General features: G+C 33.5%; 1 protein-coding gene across 1 annotated transcript in view; it reads left to right on the forward strand.

The window, feature by feature from the left end:
• LOC139867999 (uncharacterized) overlaps positions 1-22,397 on the forward strand; it is a 91,540-nt gene that overhangs the window by 37,140 nt on the left and 32,003 nt on the right. Inside the window, exons 2-3 of the mRNA XM_071856341.1 lie at positions 5,807-6,364; positions 7,683-7,773. Coding sequence (XP_071712442.1) covers positions 5,807-6,364; positions 7,683-7,773 — 649 coding nt within the window. The remainder of the gene's footprint in view (positions 1-5,806; positions 6,365-7,682; positions 7,774-22,397) is intronic.

Below are 22,397 nucleotides of genomic sequence, written 5' to 3' on the forward strand. Positions count from 1 at the left end.
ATTATTTATGTTAAACTAATGAACTCACCAACCTTTTGGTTGACACTTTAAAGCATGTTTATTCTCAGGTATGAAATAAATCTTTCGCTGTGCATTTACTCATTTAAAGGATATTACTTGGAGTCATTCATGACATATTTCAAAAGATGTTGCATTCGAGTCGTTGAGTTCATCAAGATTATTATTAAGTCAATTATATTTGGATATATTATGAAATGCTTTACATGCCTGTCAACTGTCGATGTAATGAAAGTTTGTCTTTTAAAAACGAATGCAATGTTTGTAAAATTTATCATATAGAGGTCAATTACCTCGTGATGTAATCAACTGTTGTGAATCGTTTGTAATCGATATGGACTTCATAGTATTCCCAATGAGGCCGCCAGTAGAATTCCCAACGATTCCTGAGCACACTCTGCATCCTAATCTGAGATTTGATAGGAGATGGAGAGATTACGAGACATATCAAAGGAACAAATTCAAATTGGTAACAAAAAATGTAGAGGTGCCAAGGGTAATCGATTGGGCCCCTTTGGAAACGGTCCATCTAGCTGACCGTGTTAGACAGCTTTTGGTACAAAGGTATGGCAGTTCTTCTTTTACAGATTGGGAACGTCTTTTCACCATTCGTAGGCCTGTATATAAGGAATGGTGTGTTGAGTTGATGAGTACTGTATCACTTGATACAAATATAGTTAGAATAGATGATAGAAGATTTCTTAGGTTTATCCTTGGCGGTAGGATGTACAGAATGTCCATGCTAGACATGGCCAGGGCTTTATAGATATATACTCCTGGTGAGTTGCTATTACCTGATTGTACAAATTTGATTCATTATGGTGAAAGGGTAGATAGTAACTTTGACGCTGACGCCATTTGGAGGCGTATGACACATTTTGATGTTTTTACACGAGCAGGAGGACACTCCTATACGCATATTGACAGAGCCGAGCTTCGTATTATTCATAGATTTTTGGCTAACTCAATTACACAGAAAGGTCACAATAAAGAAAAAATTACCTTACATGATTTATTCTACCTAAAGTGTATTCGAGATCCTAGAAGCTTTGTCAATATCCCTTACTGTGTTGCTTTTTATTTATCTAAAATGGTAGAGGGAATGCAAGAAGGGAGTATAATAGGAGGAGGTATTTTTGTTACTCTCATTGGAGAGTATTTAGGTGTTGATAGGAACCAAGGGGGTCCATTACAGCTTTGTAGAGAATAGGTTGAGCCCTTAGGATTGAAAGTTTATGTGGGTGCTAAGGTATTGAAAAGTAGACGTAACCAGGCAGTACCCTATGAGGGATCTCATCCTCAGGTAGAGAGAGGCTCAGACGAGGAAATGGAGGAGGCGGAAGACATTAGGGATGTCTTTCGAGATGCTATTCTTGAGGTCCACGTTCGTATAGATGAGGAAGCAATGACGAACGCGGCCAGACATAGTATGTAGGAGCCGTGGAACTCCGAGCGAGTATACGAGGATTATAGGCGACGCCAACACTATAGCTGGGTAGTTCATCAGCACCAAATCATGAGCTAGCTATCATATCAGGTACCAAATAACTATGTACCTACTCGACCTGCTCATTTTCCGCCACACAGCCCCGATATCCGACCACCCTTTAACCGGTATGACTATAACCAAGCCTATCAAAACACCTATAACCAACAATGGAACCCACCTGACGAGATGAACTGGAACCCATATCCAGACTGATTTAGTTCCATTTGGTTATTTATATGATTTTTATGTTTTTATCTTTTTACTTATTCATGTTTAAACTTATGTTATTGAATATACTTATGTAATCTTTATCATTTTTATTATTATTGTGTACTAATATTTCACATTTAGGATTTGAAAGTGGGATATTAAGTCCCATTTCAAATTGCCATGCATGTTTATATTTGTATGTATGTATATTGTAAATTGTACAAAATAGGGTAAAACAGCGCATTTTCAAAGACTGGCATTAAGTTCAGCAAAAGCTACTAATTTTGACGACAAGATGACAAATAAATGTGATGTAACAACAGACGGAATGAACAAATGATATGCACCATTTATCATTCAGCAAACAAACGCCAATATGTTTGGAAACTTTGGTAAAATTTAATCATTTATACGCTAATCACCCTCAATAATTTAAATTGTTACTGATTTCTTGCAAATGAGGGCATTGCAAGATCTTAAGTGTGGGATGGGGTTAAATTCTTTCGGATTTTTAAAATTTTTATCTTAAACACTTGGTTACCATTAAAAATACTAGTAACGTAGTAGTTGTATTAGAATCTAGTGCTCTCTGATAATAAAGAACAGCCCTAGTCTTATATACTGACTACCCAATTCTAGTAAAATTTTTCAAAATTTTCAATTAAATGAACTCAAAATCATGTTTATACATATTTATGAACGATAAAACTAGGTGTTAACACCGAAATTATTGTTACCTCGGAAAGGACATAAATTGAGAAACAAACTAAAATGTTAAAATTCATTTAAAATGAAATAGAGGACAATAAAAAGGAAAATAAAAGCCAAGTGTGGGAAAAATTACCAAGTTATCTTAAACATATGTCACATATTTCTGTAACAAATAATTGAAGATACTTTTGCTTTGGACTAAACTAAACTATTTTACCCGATGAAAGAAAAGAAGAGATGGATCTACACGATAAATCAATTCCATCGTTAAAAGGAAGTAAAGTCTTTCAAAAAAGAAACGCGCTTCTTGATTTAGGTCATGAAGTTGTCGTCCAGACCAGCTGTAGGTTGATGAAAAATCTAGAAAAATCATCTCTAAAATCAGCAGGAAATCCACAGACCTCAGCATAAAACAGGGTCGCCAAGTGGTCAGACTTATCCTAACCATGAGAGGATCTGTCTCGTATAATGGGGGGCATCGTGCAAATTAGCTTGATAAGACTAATAAATCAGATCCCCAGAAAGGATAATCTCTTTTAAAGATCAAAAATCAGCTTTTAAGCCTGATATTACTCAATCCTTGAGATTGACCTTAAAGATTGAGAATTCAAACTCATGGGATTCAATGATATCTAAACTCGAGCTTTAACGAGAAAATATTTTGATCAAAATTACAAACCGATTTGTTTTCTGAAAACCCATTTTCAATGCGTTCATTACCATTGAACGTAAAATTCTAGGAATTCACCTGGAATTCATTAGGTCACCTGAACCAAATCGGGTGTCAACCGTAAGAACGGTGGTTGTATAGCATGGTCAAAGACAGGACCTTGTGCCAGACCGAAAAATCATAAGGGTGAGCTTTACTATTGCTCCTACCAAGGATAGTAATTGCGTCCGACACGTTATAGGCCATAATTAAAAGCATGTCAGGGGACATTGCCTTAACAGTTGCTTGTTCAAACGCTTTCCTTTACAACCGGACGGTAGTTTACCGAAAGGTAATATACGGAGCAAGTATACTGGACTTGTTGCTTTCCCAATACAAGGTTAGCAAGTGGGTGACACAAAACCACAAGTTTTGAGCTAAAATTTTCAAATCTGAAACCCACCAAACCCACAAAAATATTTTGCAAACACCGGTAAAGGGTTATTCCGAAAAACTTATCTAGGGTAAAAACTAGATTTAATTTTCAAAAGATCAAATGTTTTCATAAAGATCCAATTTCCTTAATGGATCTAAATTTTATAGTCATGTGGGACTGTAAACCACATCGTTACTACCATTGTTTATACCGCCGTAAAGAAATCACTGATGTACAAAGTGTGAAGAATAAAGAAGTGATTCTAGTATTTCAAGACTATATTGCTTGAGGACAAGCAATGCTCAAGTGTGGGATTATTTGATAATGCTAAAAACGAACATATATTTCATAGCATTATTCCTCAAGAAAGACAAGCTTTTAGTTGCAATTGTCCTATTTACAAGTGATATTCGTTTAAATAATAAAAGGTGAAGACAAAAGGCAGATTCGATGAATTGAAGACGCAAACGACCAAAAAGCTCAAAAGTACAAAAGACAATCAAAGAGTTTCCAATTATTGATAAGAAACGTCTCAAAATTACAAGAGTACAAGATTCAAAACGCAAAGTACAAGATATTAAATTGTACGCAAGGACGTTCGAAAATCCGGAACTGGGACCAGAGTCAAATCTCAACGCTTGACGCAACGGACTAAAAATTACAAGTCAACTATGCACATAAATATAATATAATATTTAAATAATTCTTATAATTATTTATATATTATATATTATATTATTAAAAACCGTCGGCAGAAAAAACAAAGGCATGTGAGCCTCCCCAGCTGGCCATGCGATCGCATGGCCTTGAAGGGTAAAGCTCATGCGATCGCATGAGCCACTTTTCCAGCCCACATGCCTATAAAATTCGCAGCTTGGTGAACATCAAAACACATCTTTTTCTTCTCCTCATTCAACGTATAATAGTTATATTTATATTATAATTTTAATTTTAATTTATAATAATAAGGGTGTGTTAGCGAATGTTGTAAGGGTGTAAGTCGAAATTCTGTCCGTGTAACGCTACGCTATTTTTAATCATTGTAAGTTATGTTTAACCTTTTTAATTTAATGTCTCGTAGCTAAGTTATTATTATGCTTATTTAATCCGAAGTAATCATGATGTTGGGCTAAAAATATTAAAATTGGGTAATTGGGCTTTGTACCATAATTGGGGTTTGGACAAAAGAACGACACTTGTGGAAATTAGACTATGGGCTATTAATGGGCTTTATATTTGTTTAACTAAATGATAGTTTGTTAATGTTAATATAAAGATTTACAATTGGGCGTCCCTATAAATAACCATTTTACACTCGATCGGACACGATGGGCGGGGTATTTATATGCACGAATAATCGTTCATTTAACGGGACACGGGAATGGATTAATAGCCACTAGAATTATTAAAACAGGGGTGAAATAATGTACAAGGACACTTGGCATAATTGATAACAAAGTATTAAAACCTTGGGTTACACTCAGTCGACATCCTGGTGTAATTATTAAACAAAGTATTAAAATCTTGTTACAGTTTAAGTCCCTAATTAGTTGGAATATTTAACTTCGGGTATAAGGATAATTTGACGAGGACACTCGCACTTTATATTTATGACTGATGGACTGTTATGGACAAAAACCAGATGGACATATTAAATAATCCAGGACAAAGGACAATTAACCCATGGGCATAAAACTAAAATCAACACGTCAAACATCATGATTACGGAAGTTTAAATAAGAATAATTCTTTTATTTCATAATTAATTTCCTTTATTTTATATTTAATTGTACTTCTAATTATCGCACTTTTATTTTTTGTTATTGTATTTAATTGCACTTTTAATTATCGTACTTTTTAATTATCGCAAGTTTATTTTATCGCACTTTTATTTATCGCAATTTCATTATCGTTATTTACTTTACGCTTTAAATTAAGTCTTTTATTTATTTAATATTTTACATTTGGTTTTAACTGCGACTAAAGTTTTAAAATCGACAAACCGGTTATTAAACGGTAAAAACCCCCTTTAAAATAATAATATTACTTATATATATATTCGTATTTTTATAAATTAAACTAATATAGCGTTAAGCTTTGATTAAAAGATTCCCTGTGGAACGAACCGGACTTACTAAAAACTACACTACTGTACGATTAGGTACACTGCCTATAAGTGTTGTAGCAAGGTTTAAGTATATCCATTCAATAAATAAATAAATATCTTGTGTAAAATTGTATCGTATTTAATAGTATTTCCTACTAAAATTTAATAGTATTTTATACCCCTTAGCTTTAACTATCAATGTGTCAAAACTTGGCATGACTGTTGGACACCCAAATGGTACTGTTGCCCTAATTACTAAAGTGGGTGATCTACAATTAACTAATAACAATACTTTAAACAATGTGTTGGTTGTTCCAGGATACTATGTGAATCTTATATCTGTGCATAAGTTGTCCAAAAATAAAAATCTGTTTGCTGGTTTTAATGATGAAAAGTGTTACATTCAGGATTTGTTGATACAGAAGATTGTAGGGACTGGTAGTATGGTTAATGGTCTTTACATTTTTGATTCAGAGTTAGGTAATGACTCAAACTATGTGAATAAGTGTTATGTGTCTCATTCTCTATGGCATAGTAGACTTGTACACCCTGCTTCTCAAGTTTTGAATGTGTTAAAGGAAAAACTTAATGTTAAAACTCAACCTGCTGACCTGGCCTATGACACATGTCATAAGGCCAAACAAACTAGGGAACCTTTTTCCTTAAGTGATCACAAGTCTAATGAACTTGCTGAGCTGGTTCATTTAGACTTGTGGGCGCCATATAAAGTCACCGGCAGAGAAGGTTATAGATTCTTTTTGACCATTATTGTAACGACCCAAAAAAATCGTCATTGACGGTGCCGTTAACTTAGGTCCCATTACGTGGTCATAGTCCCTAAATGAGATGCGTTTGACTAAAATTATGTCGCATTCATTTGAAACATGCATGACTTGCAAAGTTTTAAGTTACCAAACGGTTTGACAACAAGTTTAAGTTTACAAAAGTTGTAAAGTATAAATGAAATAACTTGCGACATAATATAAGTTGAAAATCACGAATGCTATCAATAACGTATGCATGTAAACATTATGTTTGAATCCCAAGGTGCTATCACTAGCGTATGCATGTATGCTTGACCCCAAACAAGAAATCAAAGTGTGCGGAAGCATGTATCAAGTAGCCAAGTATGAACCTGAAAAACATATAGAAAACTGTCAACGAAAAACGTTGGTGAAATCATAGGTGTATTTGTAAACATTATTTTTGAACCACAAGATTTTGTATAGTTGATTATCTAAATCGTTTGCATTCCAAAGATGTTGTACGTTCACGAGCATCCAATTATCAAGACTTAACTGTATACGAACCCCATTGAATTAGTGTTAGAACCTACACTATACCCGAAAATATATTTCATCTGCTAACGATAGCGAACCGTCCAGATGAGGGCTCATCAAGCCCATGTGATCACATAACATAAGTTCACGTTTACACCCTGCAAGTGTAACTAATGATAATTGAATTGAGCCTTTTTGTTCTAACTCGTTGTGGAATGTTTGTTTTTGTACTTGTGTTCAAAGTATAAAAGTATGATACATATATATTTCTCATCCCATAATTTAAAGAGTAAAAGTTGTTGAAAAGGTGGGACTATGATCTCACCGTAGTTGCATGCCAAAGTGCTTGTAATTAAGCGTTGTGAAAATGAAAGTTGTTTAGCCTTGACCTAAACAAATAAGTCATATCAATTACCGGTTACGACACAAGGTCGGTCGAAATGTGTTCAATTAGTCCTATGGCTCGTTACGGGTCGATTAATATAGCATGTGAATCAAGTGTCAAGTTTCATGCAAGAATTAAGTATAAAATCATGTTAGAACGATTGCATAAGTGTTTGGTTAAGTTTGACTAAAAGTCAAACTTGGTCAAAGTCAAAGTCAAAGTCAACGGGGTCGGGTCGGGTATCCGACTATTGCACATATAAACGTAGTCATATATAAGCATGTTGGCAAAATTTCATGTTAAACGGAGTTGTGAGTAAGCGAGAACGAAACTTGAAAAATCAAAAAAAAATTGGGACAGAAATATTTTCGCTATAGTGAGATTTTGTGCACACCAGGGCTCGCTATAGCGAGACCCCTGGTTTCAGGTGCTGTTGCTGAATTTTCAAGTGTAGGAACCAAGCTTCTTTCAAGCACAACTAATGAACCGTAAACATTCAAAACACGTATCTTATATCGTTGGAAAGGTAATTTAACGAGGAATACAACTAAAAACATTTCATCAACCAAAAACCTCATTTACAATAACCGAAATCTCGTCGAATGATCATTAAATGTTCATAATCAAAGTTTCAAGTTCGTAAAACGCATAAGATGATTCGGGAATCCAATTTACACATACGATATGCCGTTTCGAAGGTAATTACGCATACAATAAAACTAAACACTCACCCATAACATATAATTACACGACATCACAATGAGCCATAGACACTAATTAACACCATTTCAAGTCTAAAGGTCTAATTTATGAAAATTAGAGATTTTGAAAAACTTACCCCAAGCTATGAAATTGGTACCAAATTGAAGAGGATGATGCAAGGATCACAAATATATAATTTGTTTTGATGTATGATTGTTAGAATGAATTTAGATGATGAATTAAGGATTGGAAGTTTGAGAGCATAATAACGGAAGTAGTAGAAAAGAGAGAAGAGGATGAATGAATGAGTGGTGGTGATGGTGGGTTGATTAGTTGACCTAGTCAACTAATTTGCCCACTTGGCAACTTTAGTCCCTCAAGTTTAAAAGCGGGTGCGTGAATTAACCGATACGAATTATTTAAATACGCTAGGGTAACGAGAGATGTTATAATTAAATAACGGGAGGTATTAAAACACTAGTCAACGGAATATACAAATTTAGATAACGAAAGATATTATTTTTTTTAAAAAAACGGGCGTTAAAATGAGTTAGCGGAAAAAGTCGGGTTGTTACATTGCCCACACCTTAAAAGAAATTTCATCCCGAAATTTAGTTGGAAGTAGTAGTCGTTGTTTCTTTCTCGAGACCTTGCGTTGCAAATTCTACGAATAAGTGAGGGTACTTTTTTTGCATTTGATCTTGGCATTCCAATGAACTTTGACGATCGGGATTTTACGTTGTTTTAAGGTTTGGTTACACGATCCATAATTTCGACCGGTTTTCCTATGAAGTGGAGTTTGTCATCGATAGTAAGTTCATCAAAAGAAATAACAAGTTCTTGTTCGGCAAGACGCTTCTTTAAGTTTGATACATGGAATGTAGGATGAACGGGATTTCGATTGAGTTGGGAGTTCGAAACGGTAAACAACGAGTCCAATACGCTCCAAGATTTTAAAAGGATCCAAATGTCGGGGATTTAGCATTCTATGTTTTCTGAAATGGATTACACCTTTACAAGGTGCGATATTTAATATTACGCTGTCACCCACTAGGAATTCGATAGGCTTACGTCTAACATTGGCATAGTGGCGATTACGGGTCGTCTTGGGTCTTTCTTGGATTTGAACGATCTTAACGGTTATTTCATGAATGTGTTCCGGTCCGGTGGTTTGCTTGTCACCTACTTCGGTCCAACGAATAGGAGAACGACATTTGCGGCCATATAAAGTTTCGAAAAGGTGCGGCGTTAATACTAGAATGATAACTATCGTTGTAAGAGGAATCAATTAAAGGCAACAATACAAGTTCGTGATATGTTTTCCAAGGTTTAAATTGTATGTTTGCTTGGTTCGTCGGTTTGTGGATGGTACGCGGTACTCATGTTTAAACGTGTTCCCAAGGCTTTTTGTAATGCACTCCAAAATTTAGAAGTGAAACGAGTATCTCAATATGAAATAAATGATAATGGCACACCGTGTTGAGATAGAATTCCTATAATGTATAGTTGTAAAAGTTTTTCCCATCTTGTCGGTTTATGAAAATCGTTTGCTAGAACAAGTTTCTTATCGGTTTCTGAAAAACATTTGTTAGGACTATTCACCCTCGTGGTGAATACTAGTATAACGTGAAGAGTCTCTCTCTCCATTGAGAATTTAGATAAAGGATTTCCTTACATGGATGTACGATTGTAATGCGAGAGGAGTTTCCGCCTCGATGTGAGCATATCAGGTATGTTGTAGTTCGTCGATAAAACTTGTGCGAAAACGAGAGAGTTTACAGGTGTAGCATATGTTTTGAAGTTGAAAGAATTGGTTATTTATTCAGAAGCATCAATATGGTTTGGAAATAGCCAAAGGTGTGTCCTTGGTATGGTTGTTATCAGTATTCACGGAGTTTTCGGATGTTTAAAACAAAAATATGAAGTCATGTACATGGCACATGGTGGTGACTAGGTTGATCGAGTCCAATCACCATCACGTGTCATTAGAACTTTGGTATGACTTACTATAATATAACCACGTTGATCGAGTGTCGTTATATTACACTAACTCATACCTCCATTCCCACATCACTCCATAAAATCAAGTTCGTGTAATCGTGAAGATTTAAAATGAACAAAGTGTAACGACGTCTCTAACGTGACTCGTATTTAATTGAAAGAATTAGTGCAACTCTGAAGATGCGTTTCCCGAGGGAAAGTAAATAAATGATTGTTCATGTCAATGCGGTTCAAGTCAAATGATAATGTCTTTAGGTACGAAAAGAGCAACGAATTATGATAACGAGTAGTACGCAACCGTAGTGATAAGCAGTGATGACGATACTCACCTAGAGTAGTGGCGGTAGTAACAAGAAGTGGTAGATAGTGAAGAACACCGGTGTAACATCGGTAGAGGTCAGTGATTGCCATAGTGGTGAAAACTTTACAGCACTTGTGGATAGTAAGCCGGGACGGTGATGACTAACAACCTGGGAGACAGAGTTCCCGAACTAGTATAACTAATGAAGTCATCGTCATCCTCACGTGTATAAATCTTAAGTTTACGTGTGTTACCCAAAAGTGGCAGAGTACGAGTTCATATGATGAAAATTTGGTACCATTAAGAAGTTCACCTAAGAATGGTTCAAGTATAAATGCATAAGTAGTCAAGTAAGTGCTATCTATAGCAAATGCAAGTCAGAATGCAATGATTAACTATCCGGTTGTAGTCTAGATTCACTAATGCGTCCTAACGACTCTGTCAGACACACTAATGCACATCCTAGATCCCTACAACCAATGCTCTGATACCATCTGTAATGACAGATGGGGTAGAAACCCACCAAGTGCCTTTCCAGCTAACCGCTTGGTGACCACTGAGCATACCTCAAACACTGATTTTACGGCCCGCATTTCTGGGCTAATAGCCAATGCATCGTCACAGGTTACCTGTGAGAACCCCCTCTACGATTAACCCGCCAAAAAGCATAGTCCGTTCAGGGTGCCCGGCGTGACAGCCAGACGCGTGACTACCTTTATGGCTAAGGTTAAACCAGCTCTGATACCATCTGTAACGACCCGACAAAATCATCATTGACGGCGCCGTTAAATTAGGTCCCATTACGTGGTCATAGTCCCTAAATGAGACGCGTTTGACCAAAATTATGTCGCATTCATTTGAAACGTGCATGACTTGCAAAGTTTTAAGTTACCAAACGGTTTGACAACAAGTTTAAGTTTACAAAAGTTGTAAAGTATAAATGAAATAACTTGCGACATAATATAAGTTGAAAATCATGAATGCTATCAATAGCGTATGCATGTAAATATTACGTTTAAATCCCAAGGTGCTATCACTAGCGTATGCATGTATACTTGACCCCAAGTAAGAAATCAAAGTGTGCAGAAGCATGTATCAAGTAGCCAAGTATGAACCTGAAAAACTGATAATGCTAAAAACGAACATATATTTCATAGCATTATACTTCAAGAAAGACAAGCTTTTAGTTGCAATTGTTCTATTTACAAGTGATATTCGTTTAAATAATAAAAGGTGAAGACAAAAGACAGATTCGACGATTTGAAGACGCAAATGAGCAAAACGCTAAAAAATACAAAGTACAATCCAAGTGGTTCAATTTATTGATGAGAAACGTATAAAGATTACAAGAGTACAAGCCGCAGAACGCAAAGTACAAGATATTAAATCGTACGAAAGGACGTTCAAAAATCCGGAACCGAGACCTGAACCAACTATCAACGCGCGACTCAACGGAGCTAAAATTACAAGTCAACGATGCATAAAAATATAATATAATATATATATATATAATTATATATATATATTATATTATATATTATTTAATAATCAAGCCGCCCACTTTTTTGGCAAGCAAGTAGTCTGATCCAGCTGGACATGCGATCGCATGGCGTGGAAGCTATAAATCCATGCGATCGCATGGAGTACTGTAGATGGCCAAGTCCTATAAATTGCAACGAATTCGACCGAATTATGTACACCTTCATCAACTATCTCTCACTCTCTCAATATATTTATATTTATATTTATATTTATATTTTATAATTATAATTTTAATATTAAGTTAATAATAATTATAAGGTTATAATAGCGAATGTTTTAAATTTGTAAGTCGAAACTCTGTCCGTGTAACACTACGCGATAAATACTCATTGTAAGTTATGTTCAACCTTTTTAAATTAATGTCTCGTAGCTAAGTTATTATTATGTTTATTTAAGCCGAAGTAATCGTGATGTTAGACTAAATATTAAAGACTGGGTTATTGGGCTTTGGACCATAATTGGGTTTGGACAAAAGACCGACACTTTTGGAAATTGGACTATGGGCTATTAATGGGATTTATATTTAATTAGCTAAATGATATCTTGTTAATTTAATATAAAGGTTGTAATTTGACGTATTTATATATAGCCACATACGCTTGACTGGGTACGGTGGGCGGGATATTTATAAATACTAATAATTGTTCATTTGACCGGACACGGGGATGGATTAGTAGTCAATGGACTCATTAAAATAGGGGTGGATTACATTCAAGGGTAATTGGTGTAATTGTTAACAAAGTTTTAAAACCTTGGATTACACGCAGTCGATAACCTGGTGTATTCATTAAACAAAGTATTAAGACCTTGTTACAGTTTAAGTGCCCAATTAGTTAGAATATTTGACTTCGGGTATAAGGTTAATTTGGCGAAGACCCTCGCACTTTATAATTATCACCGATGGACTATTATGGACAAAATCAGATGGACTTATCAAATAATCCAGGACAAAGGACAATTAACCCATGGTAATAAATTAAAATCAACACGTCGAACATCATGATTACAGAAGTTTAAATAAGCATAATTCCTTTATTTTATATCTCATCGTACTTTTATTTATTGTCATTTTATTTATCGTACTTTTAATTATCGCACTTTTATTTATCGCCATTCACTTTACGCTTTAAATTAAGTTTAATATTTTGCATTAGGTTTTGACTGTGACTTAAGTTTTAAAATCGACAAATCGGTCATTAAACGGTAAAACCCCCCTTTTATAATAATAATAATACTACTTATATATATATATATATATATATATATATATATATATATATATATATATATATATATATATATATATATATATATACAAATATATTGTTTAAAAATATAGCGTTAAACTCAGCAGATCCCTGTGGAATGAACCGGACTTACTAAAAACTACACTACTCTACGATTAGGTATACTGCCTATAAGTGTTGTAGCAAGGTTTAGGTATATCCATTCAATAAATAAATAAATAACTTGTGTAAAATTGTAGCGTATTTAATAGTATTTTGTAGTAGCTATAATAGTATTTCGTACTACACCTCGCACACATCAAGTATTTTTGGCGCCGCTTCCGGGGAATCCGAAAGCGAAACGCTATAAAAAAAATTAGTTTTAAGCTATTTTTGTTAAAATATATAAGTTTTAAAAAAATATAAAAGCATAAAAAAGAAAAATATATATCTATATTTTTAAGTGTTTAAATTAAAAAGTTTACATTTTTTATTTCTTTTGTTAAAAGTTTTAAAAACTAAAGTAATTTTTTTTTAAAATATAAGTTTTATTTAAATTACATATTATTTTCTATAAATATTAAACTCAGAAAAAAATAATTAAAAGTATTCGGGCCGAACACTGTAGCAGCCCAACAAACTGGCCTGGTATCCATATCCATGCGATCGCATGGCCCAGACACATAGAACTCATGCGATCGCATGAGCTTGTCTGACAGGTCTGAAACCCTAGCATTTATTACGGAATTAGGTTAATTATTATTATAATTTAAATCATTTAGGTTTAGATTTAATTATTATTAATTAGTTTATTTAATTTAATTAGTTTTTAAGTTTAATTAAGTTTTTATAACTATATAAATTAATACTTTTATAAAATAATAATATAAAAATAATATTTTTATAAAAATAAGTAATTTTATCATTTTTATATCTTTTTATAATTTGTATATTTTTAACGTTTATTTCGTAGTTTGTATATTTATCGTTCGTAATTAGTTTTAACTTAGTTTTTGGGGTAGTTTTTTTTATTCAAGATTTTTAGGCTTTGCCGTAAAATCCCTTAAGTGCTTTTTCTTTAGATTAAGATATAGGTGCTTTAGAATTTTACGACGTCGCTTATCACTTTAGTTTTAAATAGATTTTAGTGCCTAATTAAGTTATTGCCGTTTTGGATATAGAATTCCTTTTAAGCTTTAATACTTTTAGACGCAAGTTTTAATTTGTAGTTTTTAGACTTTTAAGTGTCGACGCTTTTCTTTCTTATTATTATCTTTCGACATTTGTTTTTCGATTTCTTATTTTTCGACATGCTTTTTCTTTTTCATTTCTACGCTCTAGTTTTTAGGACATAGATCTTTTTATCTTCTTTAAATTTCGACGAAAAATTATTTTAAGCGGTTAAATTGATAGACATCAAAAATTTTCTGGTTCGTAGTAATAGTTGGATTTGTTAGTGGCGAGTTGTGAATTTCCGATTTAAAGGGTCCTGGCTACCTGCTACATATATTGGGTATTCGAAACGTGGGCAAAATCAGAAAAGTCTATTAATTTGATAACTTATATAATTTTTATCTTTATAACTAATAGGATATTCAGTGAATGCACCGAGCAAAACGTTCACCACCTTTCATACGTTCACCTCTTGTAACTCGATCAAGACATCTAGCCAATATTGTCGCCGTTGATTTTTCTTTAGAATCATCATCTAGTCGACCAAGTACTCCAATTCAAATTTCCGATAATCCATTTTTTGAACCCGACTTCACAATTGAGAACCCGGAGGATATTTGATGTCAAAGCTAAGGGGTATAAAATACTATTAAATTTTACAAGGAAATACTATTAAATACGATACAATTTTACACAAGATATTTATTTATTTAGAGAATGGATATACTTAAACCTTGCTACAACACTTATAGGCAGTGTACCTAATCGTACAGTAGTGTAGTTTTTAGTAAGTCCGGTTCGTTCCACAGGGAAAATCTTTTAATCAAAGCTTAACGCTATATTAGTTTAATTTATAAAAATACACATATATATATATAAGTAATATTATTATTATAAAGGGGGGTTTTTACCGTTTAATGACCGGTTTGTCGATTTTAAAACTTTAGTCGCAGTTAAAACCAAATGTAAAATATTAAATAAATAAAAGACTTAATTTAAAGCGTAAAGTAAATAACGATAATGAAATTGCGAATAATAAAAGTGCGATAAAATAAACTTGCGATAATTAAAAAGTACGATAATTAAAAGTGCAATTAAATACAATAACAATAAATAAAAATGCGATAATTAGAAGTGCAATTAAATATAAAATAAAGGAAATTAAATATGAAATAAAAGAATTATGCTTATTTAAACTTCCGTAATCATGATGTTTGACGTGTTGATTTTAGTTTTATGCCCATGGGTTAATTGTCCTTTGTCCTGGATTATTTAATATGTCCGTCTGGTTTTTGTCCATAACAGTCCATCGGTCATAAATATAAAGTGCGAGTGTCCTCGTCAAATTATCCTTATACCCGAAGTCAAATATTCCAACTAATTGGGGACTTAAACTGTAACAAGATTTTAATACTTTGTTTAATAATTACACCAGGATGTCGACTGAGTGTAACCCAAGGTTTTAATACTCTGTTATCAATTATGCCAAGTGTCCTTGTACATAATTTCACCCCTGTTTTAATAATTCTAGTGGCTATTAATCCATTCCCGTGTCCGGTTAAATGAACGATTATTCGTACATATAAATATCCCGCCCATCGTGTCCGATTGAGTGTATATGGTTATTTATAGGGACGTTCAATTGTAAATCTTTATATTAAAATTAACAAACTATCATTTAGTTAAACAAATATAAAGCCCATTAATAGCCCATAGTCTAATTTCCACAAGTGTCGTTCTTTTGTCCAAACCCCAATTATGGTACAAAGCCCAATTACCCAATTTTAGTAATTAGCCCAACATCATGATTACTTCATTTTAAATAAGCATAATAATAACTTAGCTACGAGACATTAATGTAAAAAGGTTGAACATAACTTACAATGATTAAAAATAGCGTAGCGTTACACGGACAGAATTTCGACTTACACCCTTACAACATTCGCTAACATACCCTTATTATTAGAATTAAAATTAAAATTAAAATTAAAATTAAAATTAAAATATAAATATAAATATATACTACGTATGAATGAGGAGAAGAAAAAGATATGTTTTGTGTTACACCAAAGCTCGATTTTTATAGGCATGTGGGCTGGAACTGTGCACCATGCGATCGCATGGAGTTTCTTCCTCCAGGCCATGCGATCGCATGGCCAGCTGGGGAGACTCAAAAGTCTTTGTTTTTTTATGCCGACGGTTTTTAAATATAATATAATATATATATTAATTTTAAGAATTAATTATATATTATATTATATTCATGTGCATAGTTGACTTGTAATTTTTAGTCCGTTGCGTCGAGCGTTGAGAGTTGACTCTGGTCCCGGTTCCGGATTTTTGAATGTCCTTGCGTACAATTTAATATCTTGTACTTTGCGTTTTGAATCTTGTACTCTTGTAATTTTGAGACGTTTCTTATCAATAATTGGAACCTCATTGATTGTATTTTGTACTTTTGAGCTTTTTGGTCGTTTACTTCTTCAATTCGTCAAATCTGCCTTTTGTCTTCACCTTTTATTATTTAAACGAATATCAATTGTAAATAGGACAATTGCAACTAAAAGCTTGTCTTTCTTGAGGAATAATGCTATGAAATATATGTTTGTTTTTAACATTATCAAATATTCCCACACTTGAGTGTTGCTTGTCCTCAAGCAATATAGTCTTGAAATACTAGAATCACTTCTTTATTCTTCACACTTTGTACATCAGTGATTTCTTTACGGCGGTATAAACAATGGTAGTAACGATGTGGTTTACAGTCCTATATGACTTATGAAAATTTAGATCCTTTAGGAAATTGGATCTTTATGAAAACATTTGATTTTTTTTTTTTGAAAATTAAATCTAGCTTTTACCCTAGATAAGTTTTCCGAAATAACCCTTCACCGGTGTTTGCAAAATATTTTTGTGGGTTTGGTGGGTTTCAGATTTGAAAATTTTAGCTCAAAACTTGTGGTTTTGTGTCACCCACTTGCTAACCTTGTATTAGGAAAGCAACACGTCCAGTATACTTGCTCCGTATATTACCTTTCGGTAAACTACCGTCCTGTTGTAAAGGAAAGCGTTGAACAAGCAACTGTTAAGGCAATGTCCCTTGACATGCTTTTAATTATGGTGTATAACGTGTCGGACGCAATTACTATCCTTTGTAGGAGCAATAGTAAAGCTCACCCTTATAATTTTCTGGTCTGGCACAAGGTCCTGTCTTTGACCATGCTATGGAACCACCGTTCTTACGGTTGACACCCGATTTGGTTCAGATGACCTAATGAATTCCAGGTGAATTCCTAGGATTTTACGTTCAATGATAATGAACGCATTGAAAAAATGGGTTTTCAGAAAACAAATCGGTTTATAATTTGATCAAAATATTTTCTCGTTCAAGCTCGAGTTTAGATATCATTGAATTCCATGAGTTTGTAATTCTCAATCTTTAAGGTCAATCTCTAGGATTGAGTAATATCAGTCTTAAAAGCTGATTTTTGATCTTTAAAGGAGATTATCCTTTCTGGGGATCTGATTCATTAGTCTTATCAAGCTAATTTGCATGGTGCCCCCCCATTGTACGAGATAAATCCTTGTCATGGTTAGGATAAATCTGACTACTTGGCGACCCTGTTTTATGCTGAGGTCCGTGAATTTCCTGCTGATTTTAGAGATGACTTTTCTAGATTTTTCATCAACCTACAGCTGGTCTGGACGACAACTTCATGACCTAAATCAAGAAGCGCGTTTCTTTTTCGAAAGACTTTACTTCCTTTTAACGATGGAATTGATTCATCGTGTAGATCCATCTCTTCTTTTCTTTCATCGGGTAAAACAGTTTAGTTTAGTCCAAAGCAAAAGTATCTTCAATTATTTGTTACAGAAATATGTGACATATGTTTAAGATAACTTGGTAATTTTTCCCACACTTGGCTTTTATTTTCCTTTTTATTGTCCTCTATTCTATTTTAAATGAATTTTAACATTTTGGTTTGTTTCTCAATTTATGTCCTTTCCGAGGTAACAATAATTTCGGTGTTAATACCTAGTTTTATCGTTCATAGATATGTATAAACATGATTTTGAGTTCATTTAATTGAAAATTTTGAAAATTTTTACTAGAATTGGGTAGTCAGTATATAAGACTAGGGCTGTTCTTTATTATCAGAGAGCACTAGATTCTAATACAACTACTACTTTACTAGTATTTTTAATGGTAACCAAGTGTTTAAGATACAAATTTTAAAAATCCGAAAGAATTTAACCCCTTCCCACACTTAAGATCTTGCAATGCCCTCATTTGCAAGAAATCAGTAACAATTTAAATTATTGGGGGTGATTAGCGTAGAAATGATTAAATTTTACCAAAGTTTCCAAACATATTGGCGTTTGTTTGCTGAATGATAAATGGTGCATATCATTTGTTCATTCCGTCTGTTGTTACATCACATTTATTTGTCATCTTGTCGTCAAAATTAGTAGCTTTTGCTGAACTTAATGCCAGTCTTTGAAAATGCGCTGTTTTACCCTGTTTTGTACAATCTACAATATACATACATACAAATATAAACATGCATGGCAATTTGAAATGGGACTTAATATCCCACTTTCAAATCCTAAATGTGAAATATTAGTACACAATAATAATAAAAATGATAAAGATTACATAAGTATATTCAATAACATAAGTTTAAACATGAATAAGTAAAAAGATAAAAACATAAAAATCATATAAATAACCAAATGGAACTAAATCAGTCTGGATATGGGTTCCAGTTCATCTCGTCAGGTGGGTTCCATTGTTGGTTATAGGTGTTTTGATAGGCTTGGTTATAGTCATACCGGTTAAAGGGTGGTCGGATATCGGGGCTGTGTGGCGGAAAATGAGCAGGTCGAGTAGGTACATAGTTATTTGGTACCTGATATGATAGCTGGCTCATGATTTGGTGCTGATGAACTAACCAGCTATCGTGTTGGCGTCGCCTATAATCCTCGTATACTCGCTCGGAGTTCCACTGCTCGTACATACTATGTCTGGCCGCGTTCGTCATTGCTTCCTCATCTATACGAACGTGGACATCAAGAATAGCATCTCTAAAGACATCTCTAATGTCTTCCGCCTCCTCCATTTCCTCGTCTGAGCCTCTATCTACCTGAGGATGAGATCCCTCATAGGGTACTGCCTGGTTACGTCTACTTTTCAATACCTTAGCGCCCACATAAACTTTCAATCCTAAGGGCTCAACCTGTTCTCTACAAAGCTGTAATGGACCCCCTTGGTTCCTATCAACACCTAAATACTCTCCAATGAGAGTAACAAAAATACCTCCTCCTATTATACTCCCGTCCTGCATTCCCTCTACCATTTTAGATAAATAAAAAGCAACACAGTAAGGGATATTGACAAAGCTTCTAGGATCTCGAATACACTTTAGGTATAATAAATCATGTAAGGTAATTTTTTCTTTATTGTGACCTCTCTGTGTAATCGAGTTAGCCAAAAATCTATGAATAATATGAAGCTCGGCTCTGTCAATATGTGTATAGGAGTGTCCTCCTGCTCGTGTAAAAACATCAAAATGTGACATACGCCTCCAAATGGCGTCAGCGTCAAAGTTACTATCTACCCTTTCACCATAATGAATCAAATTTGTACAATCGGGTAATAGCAACTCACCAGGAGTATATATCTGTAAGGCCCTGGCCATGTCCAGCATGGACATTCTGTACATCCTACCGCCAAGGATAAACCTAAGAAATCTTCTATCATCTATTCTAACTATATTTGTATCAAGTGATACAGTACTCATCAACTCAATACACCATTCCTTATATACAGGTCTACGAATGGTGAAAAGACGTTCCCAATCTGTAAAAGAAGAACTGCCATACCTTTGAACTAAAAGCTGTCTAACACGGTCAGCTAGATGGACCGTTTCCAAAGGGGCCCAATCGATTACCCTTGGCACCTCTACATTTTTTGTTACCAATTTGAATTTGTTCCTTTGATATGTCTCGTAATCTCTCCATCTCCTATCAAATCTTAGATTAGGATGCAGAGTGTGCTCAGGAATCGTTGGGAATTCTACTGGATGCCTCATTGGGAATACTATGAATTCATTAACAAACTGTACCGGATCATAATAAGGTATGTGCTGATCAGGCTGTTGTTGTGGTTCTTGTTGTGGTTCTTGTTCGTGTTGCATTTCTGGTTCTGGTTCTGGTGCAGGTACTGGTCGTCTAGATGATGATGCTCCTGAACCTCCAGTATCGGCTTTCTGCAAAACACATTAAACACAAAATTTGTGCATCCAAATATGCATTAGTGTTAGCAAAATAACAACTTAAAACAATTACTATAACATGTTAAATCAAAATTAAACTTATACACATTTTCACAATTTTTCACAATTCTACACTTTTCAAATAAGCACATATGAAAATGTATACAAAGTTCATAAGCATTTAACTCAAATAATATGTCAAAATAGTCATTACTAATAATTAAACAAGTCTCAAATGGCAAATATATCAAATTAATCAAGTTCATGAATTTTGGACTTAAAAAGTCCACTTTAATCTCCAAAAATCATGTTTAGGATTAATGTTTGGATCATTTAACTATCTAAACATGTTACACTACTCAATTTAGCAATAATTCATGACAAAAATCAGCCATAACCTGTTTATATCAAAAAGCCCCAAATTACTCAAGAACACAAACCCTAGATTTCTAAAAATTTTGAAGTTTTTGGCTTCAAATCATGTTAAATTGCATCAATATAGGTTATACATGCATAAAATACTAACAATTTAACACTAATTACACTAGAAATTAACAAAATTGCATTAGGTAAAAAATTGGAATTATCACAAAAACTAGGAATTTATAGAGTTTAGGGGTGTAATTTTTACCATTTTGCTGAAGAATGAGAATCTAGGCATGATTAGAGCAAGAAAAATGATGAATTACAGTAGAAAAATGATGAAATTTGGTGAGGTTTTCAGTGTTTTTCGTATATGTGTGTGTGTTTATGGTGAGGAAGACAGACTCGCTGTCTGTATGTATCAGGCCTGTTTTCCAGCTCCATGCGATCGCATGGAGTTGGAGTGCAATACCCATGCGATCGTATGGGTATCCGGGCACAGTGTTTTCAGCTTTTTTTTTTAAATCTATAAAACCTTATACTTTATAAAACATAAAATTAATAAAATTTTAAAAATTTGTTTCTTTTTAGAATGAGGGCGTTTCGGATCGTTGTCCTAGTCCGTCTCTCGACAAAATTTTAAAATTTGTCAATTTAAAGCGCGGTTTTAAAAGCAAAGATTTTTGGGTTTTTTAATGTTTTTGGCATACTTTAATTCAATAAGATTAAAAATAATGATAATAAAAGTTCCCGTCCCTCCCTCGGGTAAAGCAATTTCGGTTCAACGACCTAGTCTTCAACTCACGACGAATTTTAAAAATCATATTTTTAACTTAGCGAAATAAAGCAAATTTTTGTTTTTAAATTCACACCAAACTTAAATTTAAAATGCATAAAATTAAAAATTCATATAATAAAAATTAAAAATTCACACCAAACTTATATTATATTTTTGTTTTTATACATACAAACTTATATTAAAAAGATTAATTTTTCAAATATTTACAATTTTAAATATATTAATTTTAAAAAGTTTACAATATTATTTTAATTTTTATATATTAATTTTTAAAACATGGTAAAAATAAAATTAAAAATCTTTTTGGCTTTTATCCTACTTTAATCAATTAAATATTATCAAAAATATACGCCCCTCTTTTCGGTAAAGTAATTTCGGTTCCATGACCTAATTTAACTCATGACGAATTTTTGAAATATTTTGGGTTGATTGATTAAAGATATTTATACCTTAAGAATAAACGTTAAATTTCGCAGTGATGTAATAAATTTTTGTATGATATCAATAATTTTGGTCGCCAAACCTAATTTTATTCAATACCAATTTAATACTTTATAGCGAACAAATTAGCGTTTATTATCAAAAGGTTAAAAATAAAAATAAAAAAATAAAAACTGTACAGACTTACCTGTGAGATAGTATTCTTAGTTATATGATCTATCCCATTCATAAGATAGTCGGTTTAATTGGTTTTCCATGGCTACATAGGCGTAACCTCGAGCATTCAGTG

This window comes from Rutidosis leptorrhynchoides, chromosome 9 (genome assembly GCF_046630445.1).
Source record: "Rutidosis leptorrhynchoides isolate AG116_Rl617_1_P2 chromosome 9, CSIRO_AGI_Rlap_v1, whole genome shotgun sequence".
NCBI classification, from domain to species: Eukaryota; Viridiplantae; Streptophyta; class Magnoliopsida; order Asterales; family Asteraceae; genus Rutidosis; species Rutidosis leptorrhynchoides.